The 12407-nt window shown below is 47.2% G+C and overlaps 1 protein-coding gene across 2 annotated transcripts in view; it reads right to left on the bottom strand.

Annotated features, from left to right (window-relative positions):
* FAT3 (FAT atypical cadherin 3) overlaps window positions 1-12407 on the bottom strand; it is a 539827-nt gene that overhangs the window by 11734 nt on the left and 515686 nt on the right. For both annotated transcript variants that reach the window (XM_071218314.1, XM_071218315.1), the window contains 2 exons: window positions 2446-2599; window positions 173-825 (listed from right to left, as the gene is read on the bottom strand). In XM_071218314.1, coding sequence (XP_071074415.1) covers window positions 173-825; window positions 2446-2599 — 807 coding nt within the window. The remainder of the gene's footprint in view (window positions 1-172; window positions 826-2445; window positions 2600-12407) is intronic.

The following is a 12407-nucleotide window of genomic DNA, read 5'->3' as shown; positions in this document are numbered from 1 at the left end:
GCCGCATCTCAAGGCCGGTGTGAAACGCAATGCCATGCTGGAACGGACACGGGCAGCAATCCCTCCACGAGCGGCCTCTGTCCATCCCTTCCTTTCCTTCCACGGTGCCCCACCCACAGCAGGCTCCGGGCCACCCGGGAGGGGGACACAGGCCGCAGCCCTGCAGACTCACTCTCGGGTCCCGCGTCCCAGCAGTTCTTCCGGATGGAGTCGCAGTCGGAGCGACATGGCGACACGGCCGGGAGGTTGGGGGCCACGCTGCACACGACGACCCCCCGCCGGGCCGTGCGCACGCGGGGCGACTCGGGGTGAAAGGTGGTCATCTCTTGGAGCTCGCCGCCCAGCGCGTCCGCCGCCTTGTCCAGGCTGCCGCGGGCCTCGCTCTGGAAGCACGGCGTGTAGGCCATGGGGCGCACGGGCACCTGCGGGGGCCCCACCTCCTGGTAGAGGTTGCGCGCGTCGCCGGCGGCGCGCAGGCCGCGGAAGGCGCCGTTGCTCTTGCGCAGCAGCGCGGCGGCCGCGGGGTCCCGGCCCAGCGCCGCGTCGTGGCGCGAGCCGCGGCGGCGGAAGACCTTCTTGCGGAAGACGACGAAGAGCACGAGGAGCGCGCAGATGCCCACGAGCACGCCGGCGATGCCCAGCAGCTCCTCGCGGCCCACGTACGGGTGGCCGGCCTGGATGCTGGGCACCAGCACGGGCCGCAGCCCGCAGCGCGCGCCCGCGAAGCCTCGCGTGCAGTTGCAGAGGAAGGAGCCGAACACGTTGACGCACGCGCCGCCGTTCTCGCAGCGCTCGCGCGCGCACTCGTCCACGTCCTCCTCGCACCTGCGGGAGGAACACAAAGGCCGCTGCAGCGCGCCGCGCGGAGGGCCCGAGGCTGCGGGCGGAGCGGGGCGCACGGCCCGGCGGGGCGAGGGCGCGGGGCCGCCTCCCACCTCCCGCCCCTACCCAGAGAGTGGCAGGTGGCACTCGACCCACGGGCCAGTGCCTGCCAGCGCTTAACATTTTGGGCTTTGCGAAGGAGCTGCAGTGCCTACATCTTGAGGCCTGCGTGTCCTATGAACCTGCCTTCCAGCCGGGCACGGGGCGGGCGCTGGAGCCCGGAACCCAACGTCCTTCTCCAGTGGCGCCCACGGCCACCAAATGAGGGAGGAGACTAGAAAGGTTCTCACAGACTGTGTCCAGGGCTGCTACCCTGACTTAGGCAAAACCCCTCTTAGTTCTCGAAGTTTTTGGAGTCACTGAATTGCAGATTAAGAGTTTGAACCTATAAAACCGTCAAGAGGTTTCCAGAGAGGAAAGAGTCCGGTTTTGACATTCTTCTCCAATGTTACAATAATTTTTAGTCCCTCTGGGAAGCTGGCGGGCAGGGAGCAGGTGGGAGTGGAGGTGGCATATCTGGTATCTTCCTGATCCCATTTTTTTTTTAAAGCTAATGCTAACACATCAGGAAAAAAATTACTTAAGCATTCTAAGAAAATCTATTTTATTCTCTTTAAAGCAATCCATGACTACTATTTGTTTTGAGAATAATTCTCAGGCAAACAGTACAGTCTTCCTCTTTCTTAGTTTATCATTGTTGGAGAACATAGCCTGTTTTCCTTCTTCCAGTCTCTCTACTTCATTAGTTGTTCTGCGGCATTCATTTAAGAGGCCTGACCACTTACCTTCTTGTATTTCACCTCTGAAAATGGAGTCAAGCACCCCTAATTGGAACAGACTGAGGCCAGGTCAGTCGGAAATTCAGTCAGAATCATGGAGTATTTAAAAATAAATGCAGCTTTATGACTTTAAATTACAGCCAATGACTCAAAGTTGGCTAAGTGTTTCCTAGTAAAATCCTCAGGAGATTTGCTCTAATGAAGACATAAGACTGATCTCTAATTAGAATATCACCTGCTTGAGATTACATATATACTTCTAAAACCATCAAGGACGTCTGAAAGTGCCATTTTACTAGGAACTTAAAACATTTCTTTCCCATCTGGCTAACATTTTAATTTTCCGCATTTCTTGGGGGAAAAAGGATTGCAAAGAACGGTAAGTTTCGTTTTCTGAGTGATCACAAGGTGTTGGGCAGCAGGGTCCAGTTAATGGGTTTTAGGCTTTTACATCTGCCTCAGCATTATACTGGAAATATTAGGTGGCATAGATGACTTTCTTGAAAGGAATTGTTTTCCTAGTTACAGATTATACAGTAATTATGTAAAAATTTGAAAATGCAGAGAAGTATGAAGTAAAAAATACAAACCACTGATAACCCCACTGCCCAGAAATAATTCCTGTAAACATTTTGGTTGCTTGCAAGCACTCTTTGTAGACTGAAGATAGTAATCTCTGGCCTGACAAGTAAGTGTGAGGATTCTCTCCCAGGTCGCTGTTTCCTGGTTTTTCCTTAGCAACAGAAAGCAGCCTAGAGGAAGACGGCCTCAGGAGCTTACGTACGTGACCCCAGTGAGTCCTTCTTTACAGCTGCAGATGAACGTGCCTCCAATCGGGTCGCAGGAGCCTCCGTTCCGGCAGGGGTTGGGGAAGCAGGCTGTGATCTGGGATTCACAGTTTCTCCCGGTGAACTGTGAGAGACAGGTACACTGATAGCCTAGGGAAACAGGGGACACATGAGCCACGGGCAGCCCTGATTCCAAAGAGGGCTAGCAGGTGGGTTATTTTGAACCTGGAACACATCCCGCCACAAAAACTGCCTAGGAACCATTTGGCTCCACTGCTAGTCCTCAAAATCCACCCAATTAGCTGCATACACGCATGCTAGTGAGAATGGTTAAGAGCCTGAGGTTCCCAGAACAGGGCTCAAGATGGAGAGAAAGGCGCTTTCCCCCATGCTATCAGCAGGTGGCCAGCTAGAAGTGGTTTACCCTTGGTACCAAGCTACTTCCACCCCTGGGTCCTTTGTCTACCCTGTGCCCTTGCTCCTTGGTGGAGAGCTGAGACCCTCACCATGGAGGAGGTGAGGGGAGGATGGCACGACGAGAAACGCATCCACCCAAAGGTCCCTCAGCTGACACAGGCAGGCAGGGGAAGACGTCCGTCCATCACCCGGCTCACTTATTTAGCTCCCGATTGTCCCTCTTTCCCGGCTCATCTCATGAACCCATCGTGTGAATGTATTCTAACCCCACCGTGAAGATTACTACGTGTCACACTGGGTCAGATGTTATGAGGAGATAGCATTCTTTCTCAGAGGGGGAAGTGAGGAATAATAAGGATGTTCTAAAAAAAAAAACACTAAGATTTGCTTTTCTCTTATTAAAGGTATGCATCTGTATAAACTCACTTCCACAAGGTCTATTTTGTACAACAGCAGAATCCCCTCCCAAACACACCTCCTCAGAGGTGACCTGCCAATCTTTTCAGTATTTCAGTATTTACTTCCATATTTTTCTGTGATTATTCTAGTTTTGGACAAGACATACTGGTTTTTCACTATAGAGAGCAGAATTTAGCTTTTATTTCCACCCCTCAGTTTCCCATTACATAGGGACATGCTTCTGAAGCCCCCTACTTCTCCAAATACTGTGATAATGTAATTTTGGTGAAATCAATCATTGGTGTTGATACTATTATGATTAACAATGAAACACTAAGCCATGGAAGCCATGATTATTTTTGTTTTCTTGCACAACTTTTTGTCTTTCCTGGAGTTCATAACTGCCCTGTGTTTTTGCTTACTTATATTCTAAGTGCCTATTGTGAATTCAACTCCAAACTCTTCACCAGCTGGGTCTCTGCATGTGTAGCTGCACCTGGCATCCTGTATCTCTTACTCCAAGGAAGGCTCTCCAGAGGCCTTCTACTGGCACCATGCTGAGTGGCTGTTCACTTGCCCTGCCGTGCTGAATGCAGTCCCCACTCTCCAATGGGGATTTTGATTTCTCCCTTTTTCTTGGTTTACCCTCTCATTTTGTTGAAACACACTCTACAGTAGCTGACTGAGAATGGGTTTAAAGGAAATAAGTTCTGTGAGGCCTTGCATAGCTGAGCAGGTCTTTCTTGTACCCTTACACCTCTTTGATAGATTGCCTGTGTAAGAGATTTTAGGGGGAAACAAATATTCTTTTCATGTTGCTTTTGGAAAGTCACAAGTCATTTTGGCTCCTGATGTTTCATATATGACCTGTATTTTCTCTCTCTCTGTCTCTCTTTCCAATAGCTTGTAGGATCTTTCTCTCTGCCCCCAGTTTTCTGAGATTTTATAGACAAGTGGGTCTATTTCAACCACTACTGGGTACTCAGCGGACCTATTCAATATGGAAGATTTCATCCTTGAACTGGGAAAATTGATTTCAGTGATGATTTGCTTGTTTTTCCTGTTCTGTCTTTATAGAACTTCTATTGTATGGATCTCAGACCTCCTGGCCCTTCCTCTAGTTTTCTTATCATTTCTCTATTACATCTCTGTGGGTTTTTGCTTCACTATGTGAGAGTTCCTCATCTTTATCTGTTGAAACTTTTATTGAGTTTTTCATTTATGCTCTCATTTTCCAAGAGCCCTTTTTTGCTCGATAAGGTTTTTTGTTTGTGGTTTTAACACACAGCATCCTGTTCCTGTTTTGTAGCTACAGTATTTCTGTCTCCCAGAAGATGTTAATAATACTTTTTTGACGTCTTCTCCCTATATAGCTTCCTCCAAGTTGTTCTCCCGCTTTCTTTGTTTTGGTCTGAGCTTTCAGGTTAGAGGGTTTCCTCACTTGTCTGGTCAACCTTGAGTCCAGCTCCTAGTTTAGAGTGGGACACTGGAATACCAAAGTCTTGACAGGAAGCTCGGAGCACACGACTGGGGCTTGTCAGTTGTCAGTTGGACAGTTTCCCCAGAGAGGACTCTTCTTATTGCCTGCCCTAGGGAAGAAGACTTGGCTTCTAACATTCAGGGTGTGGGATCTCAGCACCAGGTGAGCATATATTTACTTATAGCCCCTGCTCACATCCGCAGAGAAAAAAACCCCAAGCTTTGCCAAGGTAGGGGAGTTGGTGCCTGGCCGTGCAGACAAGCTGGAAAGCTGGAAATCTAACTGCCCCTTGAACAGACTTTCCCCTGATTCTTATTTTAAGTACTTTCCCCAATCACCTCCTATTCAGAAGTGCCTGGTGTCCCCCAGTTCCTGAGTCTCTTGAAGATTCAGCTCTCAGCTTTTCCCTGTACCAGCTGGGAATCAGGTTTCTCAGAGCTTCTACTATAGTATCTTCTATCTTCCTTACTACCTGCTCATCTGTCCTCTACCTCCAAACTTATGCTGGTGTTTCAGTTCTCCTCAGTTCTGAGTTTTTGAGAGCATTTTAATGGGGCTGAGAGAGGAAGCTGCCATCATTACCCTGAAATGACCAACGAGACTAAGCTCTGCTGTAAATCCTGGAAAGAACCATCCACATTCTCACTCGAAGGCTCCTGGCTAGTCTGTGTTCTCTGAGTGGCTAGTGACTGAGGCTGGAACTTTATGGATTGGTCTCTATAGGTGGAAGATTGTTAAAAACTTGTAAATTGAAATAATGTATGCTCTCATGGACATCTGACCTGGTCCACTGTATGTAATGCCCATGAGCAGGACATCGTGTGTGTGCACACACTCATAGGGTCAGAGGGAGAGAAAGTCATTTTCAGAGACAGGTGTGGGAGGCAGGAGAGAAGCATTTACATTCCCAAGGAGCCCCAGCCTCCCGGCACTAGGGAGCACAGAGGGCCAGCGGAAAGAGCACTGGCGATGCCAGCCTTGTCCACAGAAGGCCAGGCTGAGGCCTGTGGGCACGATGCAGTCCTCTAAAGTAAATGTTTTGAACGATGATTACTTGGGTTTCCCTCACCTAGATTTTGGGAAAAGAATTTTCCCAGTCCAATGCAATTGGGGATTGCTGAAAGCACTTGAGGTGGTACAAGATGCTTCTCGTGTCACCTGGTGGTCCTTCACCAGGGTGGCTTGTCATTTAGACAACTACACTACAGGATTCTGGAAAGCACACCACTGAGGAGGAGGGAGGGAAGGCAGGTGGGTAAACTCACGTAAAACTTATCCCTCTCCAGCTCTTTTTCTGCAAGCCCCTTAGAATTGTACCAGAAGCAGCTAGGGGTGGGTTGGGGAAGAATTATCTAGAAATAAAGGACTTTTGGATCACTAGCATGGAAACTGATTTCTAACTATGGTCATGGGACTGATTTCTTATCTGATTGCAGAGAAGTGATTTCATGTTGCCATGCCTTGGAAAATCAGAATTTAAAATGAGACACTACTTGTGCTGCACTCTTTCCCTCACACGTTTCATTTTGTATTTTGTCATTTTCGTTATCTGTTGTGGGATAGCTAGTCCTGCTTGACAAAGCCTCCTGCTTGACTGATTAAGCTCCTCATAGTGACTGAGTGCCCAGGGAAGGGCAGTGTGTGCTGGAGTCAGCTCCTTCAGGGTCATGAGAGCGACTGAAAAATAGTCAGGTGCTGGGCAGCCCAGTTAGTAACCCTGGCAATCACCACCAAAATTGGCAATCACGACAAATCGGAGCTATTAGAGAGCTGGCCGACCAGGATACCATTGGACGGGGACTGCGACAGGCTCCAGGAGCACAAAGACAGAAAAGGCAGCCGGAAGTGCATGGGCATCTCTGAAACTACAGGGTAGCCGGCGCCGGGTGAACGGGAAATGGAGGAGAGGTTCGGCACCCAGGCGGGGTAATGGTGCAGGACGCAGGGCAAGCGGTCTGTTCTAGACCTGAGAAAACGAGCACACTTGCAAGAAAACGTGCAAAACTTGAAGTCTGATGATGCTCATGATGATGAGGAGGAGAGCTAACGGTCTGTGACATTTATTATGCACAAGAACGATCCTCACAAAACAAGCCTATGATAGAGGCGCTATTATTTCTATTTTACAAAGAAGTTGGTGTACTTATTCGTGGCCACAGAGCTGGTGTGGGCTTGACCCCGGGCCATCTTGCTCCACAGCCCCACCTGTCCAGTGCTGTTCTGAACTGCCTGTTTCAGACTCTTCCTTGATTGTTCTTCCCATCTGGACTCCCTTGTCTGTCTAGGCTCTGCTCTCATGATCCTACATCCATGGGGACAGGAAGTAGTGAGGCTTTGGAAGGGCTTTAGGACTTTAAATTTGGGTGGGGGGCTCATGTTAACATGGTGAGGGGGAAAAGCATTGGATTTTTAAAAATAAGTGGTGAGATTAGCATTTTATTTTTAAATAGAAGAAACATGGTATCTATTGTTTAGCCTCTGTGAAAGAAGGTTTTTTTTTTTTTTTAAATAAAAATTAACTTGTTTTCACCAAGAATTATTTATGATCTTATTGCCCTGGCCTGGGCCCTATTATTAATAATAATTATATTATTGAAAAGTCTGCCATAATGATACTAAGTGATCTAAAGCATTACTATTTTAGAATAACTTTCAGTGGTTCTATGAAGGCAGAAGAGGAGGCCCCGCTGACACCTCAGTTCTTTGGGTGTGGGAGAGGTTAAGCGGCAAGTTCAGGGCTGCAGTGCTAGTGAGTTATAGTGAATCTGAACTTGCGCCCAAGCTTTCTGATTCTCAGATCTTTCTATTAGACTGGCAGTAGAACTTATCAGTGAGCTCATTACTTGATAGAATGAGAGAAAGAGGCTCTTAGTTACTTTTGATGGCTCTCCAGGGAATGGGTGAAATCCAGTGAAATGAACAGCATTAGACACCTCTTCTGGAAGCCAAAGAGTCATTAAATACTAAAAATAATAAAATAACAGGTTGCTGCTATTCCCCAGCATTACCTTATGTTGATATAAAGTCAAGTAAAGGCAATATTAAGGTATTATTTGATTACAAATAATATGTAACACTTTTGTAAAGATAAAAGAAAAAAATTAGTGGGTAATCTCAAGGTTATATTAAAAAGAGTAGGTTTTTAAAAATTTTTTTCCTTCTTGGAGGTGGGGAAGAATGTCAAGGAAACCACTGACAAGAACAACAACAGCTTAATATGCGCTAGGAAAAATCTAAGACCTTTTTATGCATTACCTCATTTAATTCATGACAATAATCTTATTATATAAACAATACATAATATTAAAGCTATTTTATAAATACGGGAATTGAGGCTTAAATAAGAGGATGTGCCCAAGGTTACAAAGCCAGTAAAAGCAGACACCATTTTATATCCATTTCAAGATTTTTCAATGACAGTGGTCCTACTACCATTGTTATACAGGTACAAAAAAGAAAAAAAAAATCAAAGCTTCTTTCCCCCTAAGTCCTGGCGAAATGAGAAGTGTAGTTTTAAAGCTTGCCTCAGAACTGCACCCTTGTTTAAATCCTTCCAGTTAAAGTAGAAGCATATGATTTTCTGTACCCAGATATGTACTTAAAATGCCCCCTCCCTTCCTTGCTCAAAGGAGAACAGTGCAAAACCTAAAATCCTAAGTACAAAAATAGAAGTGGTACCAGCAATTACATAGTGAATTTGGGGTGTATAAGCAAATACGCAGGATATTTCCTTGCTCCTTTGACTTTTTTGTATTTTATGTCCTGATTCAAACAGGTAGTGGCCACCGCCCTCTGCTCCTATCATCCCCATAGCGTCTGGCTGCCTTGAAAAGGAAATATCTGCTGCTGCCCAAAGAGGGACATAGTGACAAACGTGCAGCTAGTGCTTGGAATCTGAAGCCAGCATCCACCACTGTTTGCTGAATTACAGATTTCATTTAGACGTTGTGAGGACTTGCATAACTCGGGGAGGCAGTTTTGATATGGGGGGTGGGGCGCCCTGGATGTGAATTTGAGAGGGGACTGCTACCCACCAGTTGGGTGTGATCGTGGCCAGCTGCTAAGAACTCCAGGACCCTCTTTTATCTGATCCCACTTCACTGGGATAATAAGGTTTCTGGGTTCATAAACCACAAGGCAGCACATAAACATTAGGTGCTTTATTGTTGTAATTATTGTAATGACTACAGACTCTAAAATAAGCTTCGTCTCTGTGTTGCTCATAAACCATACAACTGAAAACCATGGGGGTTTTTTACTCTGATTTTTAGGCTGGATATTAGGAAATATTCAGACCTCTAGTCCATGAGAATTTCAATTGGGGACATTACCACATAAGATTCAAATCACAAGTAGGATGAGCTCAGCTGCAGGTCATAGCCTCCATCATTACTCTGCTATTTCAACTATTAGTTACTGGCTTTTCTCTTTCTTCAGACCCAAAGAAGGGTACATGCAACTGCTTTATAAACTCTGTAATAAAACCTTTTGACTTGTAACTATCCCAGGAATGTGAGCTGGCTCATATTTCATATATTGTATACTGGGCCAAATTTCTATCTTCTTTAAGGATATGGAAACTTTTCATGTGCTCCCAAAATTAGGTGAACAGTGAATTCTCAACTTCTAGCATGTTCTTCTGTGTCTGCCTATAATTTGACTGTTGTAGGGTTTTGCGTTTTTATAGTAGTATCTATATTTTTAATAGTTACCACGAGATTTCTTCAAGGTACAAAAATGAGCTAGATTTATTTCGTGTTTGAAGAAAACTTTTTTTCATAAGCCTCAAAGCTCATCCGAGTATGTGTACAATATAGTTTCCCTTCTCTGTCCACCTCTGCTCAGTGGGCTAAGCCCCGTTCGACCCACTTTGTCAGCTGGGAGGGGAGGGGGCCACATACGTTACACGGACGGAACTCAACACCCGCTCGGCACAAAGCAGGACCTTAGCGTCTGACGCATCCATCAAGACCCTTACAGATCAGGTACACCAAATACCCAGCAAAGCATAAGCACCTTAAGAGGGGGCACTTTCTTGCTGAAAACATTGCACACCTCAACTATCTGCCGCATCCAAGAAACGGTTGTTCTCTGTATGTGCACAGAACCGCCGTGGAGGCTTATTGGACATGGAGATGCAGTGTGGGCCTATTTGTTTTCAAACTTTCTACTGAGAAATCTTTTTGGTAGTAATCTCAGGAACTTGCAGATATGATTCAGTGACCTAACAAAGTTCTTCTGTTATGGTCAGTAGATGACAGAGGCAAGTAAATGGATTCTACCTCCTTTTTCCATACAAACCAAGAGACCTAACTATGCCCCGGTCTCCTTTTAACAAGGTCCTCAGGTGATGGTGATGCACATCAGTGCTTAAAAACTGCTACATAAATAAGAGAAAAGAAAAAGGGGCTGGAGTTCACGCTCCAGTCAAACTGGCACAGAGAGGCTCTTCAGCGCTCGATGCCTGCGCAGAGGCTTTGATCAACCCGCAAGCACTGGCAGAAACAGCTTCCTCAGAAACAAGGGTAAAGGACTACAGTAACAGGTTAAGTGCCGAAGCAAGAAAAAAGGCTGCGTAAGAGTGGTAGGCCCTCCAGGTGCCCTAGTCAGACCCGCCGCCCACCCTCACTCCAGCTCCAAGTGGAGCGCCAGTGCTCGGGCGTGGATCCCTGGTGCAGGGCCTGGGGGGAGCAGAGCAACCCTGTGCCCGGGCTGGGCGCTTGGAGGTCTCGCCCCATCTGCTTGCGGCCTCGCCTGCTCACCAAGCTCTCCTACGGAACTCTGAGGGAGGAGGAGGTGCTGGGGGCAAGGGCCGGCTGGCTGCAGGGCTCCCCGCGCAGGGCTGGGGACGTGGGAAGATGGATTCCTGGGGGTACTGGGAACTGCGTGAACGGGTGTGTGGAGGTGACTCCTAGGGCCACACGCACATGCCCATGGGAAGACGAGATGCCTGCCCAAGGAAGAATTAGGGCCTCCCTGGGCTTGGCCTGGGCTGCTCTCTTGACTCACGGTATGGAGAAGCCCGCCGAGAAGGAGAGCACCTGATTAGGTCAATTGGTGAAGAATGGGACAGGTATTTTCCTCTTCCCTCCAGCCCTCCCTTCCTTTTGCTTAGCTCATGGCATTCAAGGAAAGCTTTGTCCTAACACCAGCTGGATATAGGCATAAGGAAGAGATGCCCCAGGGTTTAAATTCCAATGATACCACATTAAAATATCAAAATGTCCGGGTTTCCACAAAAGGTTACAAAATATACAAAGAAACAGAAATGATGATCCATGCAAACAAAAATATTAAACCATCAATGAAGAGGACCAGACCTGGGACATTAAAAAGATAGTCCTGAATATGCTCAAAGAGCTAAAGGAAAACATCGGACAAAGAACTAATGGAAATGGACAGATGAATACAGAGAGGATATCAAAGGAAAGATGGAAGTTATAAAAGGCACCCAATATAGCTGAAGACCACAGTAACTGAAATTAAAAATTCCATAGAGGGGGCACAAGATGGCATCCGGGTAAGTACACCTTGTCATCTCTCCTGCGACGGACCGGCTGAGTGGGGACAGAATCCTGCCAGAGCAGGCTGTTTCGCGCACCTACAAAGCAGGAAGTGTCTGGACGTCGATCTGCGGAGACTGAGACAAAAGGAGTGCCTGCTCAAGGTAAAACTGGGTTTCTAACACTGAAGCTGGAAGCTGTGGGAAGGCAAAACCCTTCTTCTAAGGCCGAGGGCCGCAGTGTTCCCTGAAAGCTGCCGGTCGAGTGGCAGCGTTCCCGAGCCCCGTGTCCCCCAAGCGCGTGATCCCGAAGCCTGTGTTCCCTGAACCGCTGTAACCCACATTCCACAGTCCCACGTCCCCGAGCTGAATTATCCTGGGCTTCTGTTTCCTGAACCCAGCACTCCCTGGAATCTGTTAGTCATCTGGTCTGACTACGGGAGTGGGAGGGTTTTGGTGGGAGGCGCAGAGGGGACCGAGGAGTGCAGGTTCAATTTTCTGGTCACCTCCCCGCCTTTTTTTTTAGCTTGGAGGAGCATATACCATCTGGCTTGGGGAGAACCTAGGAAGAAAGGAGAGGCGAATCTGCAGAGAGCCCGATTTACCTAAATAGCCTGGGATAGGAAACTTGGTCTGGGAGAAGGGGGAGTCAAAAAATTGACTAGCCCCCTTGTAACACACCTAAGGGAGAGGGACAGTAGGACGTGCTTTACAAGCTTCCAATGGCATATTTAGGGTTCCTGGCAAGGGGTGGGTGCTCTCTCAAGAAATTAAGAGACATTATTTTCTCAGGTGAGTTGGTTCACCAGGGTCCCACTTGAATTTCCTACAGGAGCCCTCACACAGCCTTCCTGCTGTCTTGGAAGAGAGGGAAGTGAGGAAGGGAGAAGGGAATAAGCAGTTTATTCAATTACAAAGAGGATTCCTTACTTGGGGCCTTGTCTGGTCTTTTTTGTTGGTTTGTTTCCTTGCTTTTCCTTCCTCTTTATCCCCCCGTGGTCCTTTTTTCTTTTCTTTTTCTTCTTCTTGCTTTTTTCTCCCTTTTATTTGTTCTTTTTTCTTTTTTTTACATTAGGTGCTGCAGGTAGCATTTCTTATTTGTTGTGCTTCCTCATCCTTGATTTCCTCTTTTCTGTGTGTACTGATTTTGGCTACCAATG

This window comes from Dasypus novemcinctus, chromosome 10, assembly GCF_030445035.2.
Source record: "Dasypus novemcinctus isolate mDasNov1 chromosome 10, mDasNov1.1.hap2, whole genome shotgun sequence".
Classification (NCBI taxonomy): Eukaryota; Metazoa; Chordata; class Mammalia; order Cingulata; family Dasypodidae; genus Dasypus; species Dasypus novemcinctus.
Note: the sequence above shows the minus strand (reverse complement) of the source record. Positions and strands in the feature narration are given on the sequence as shown.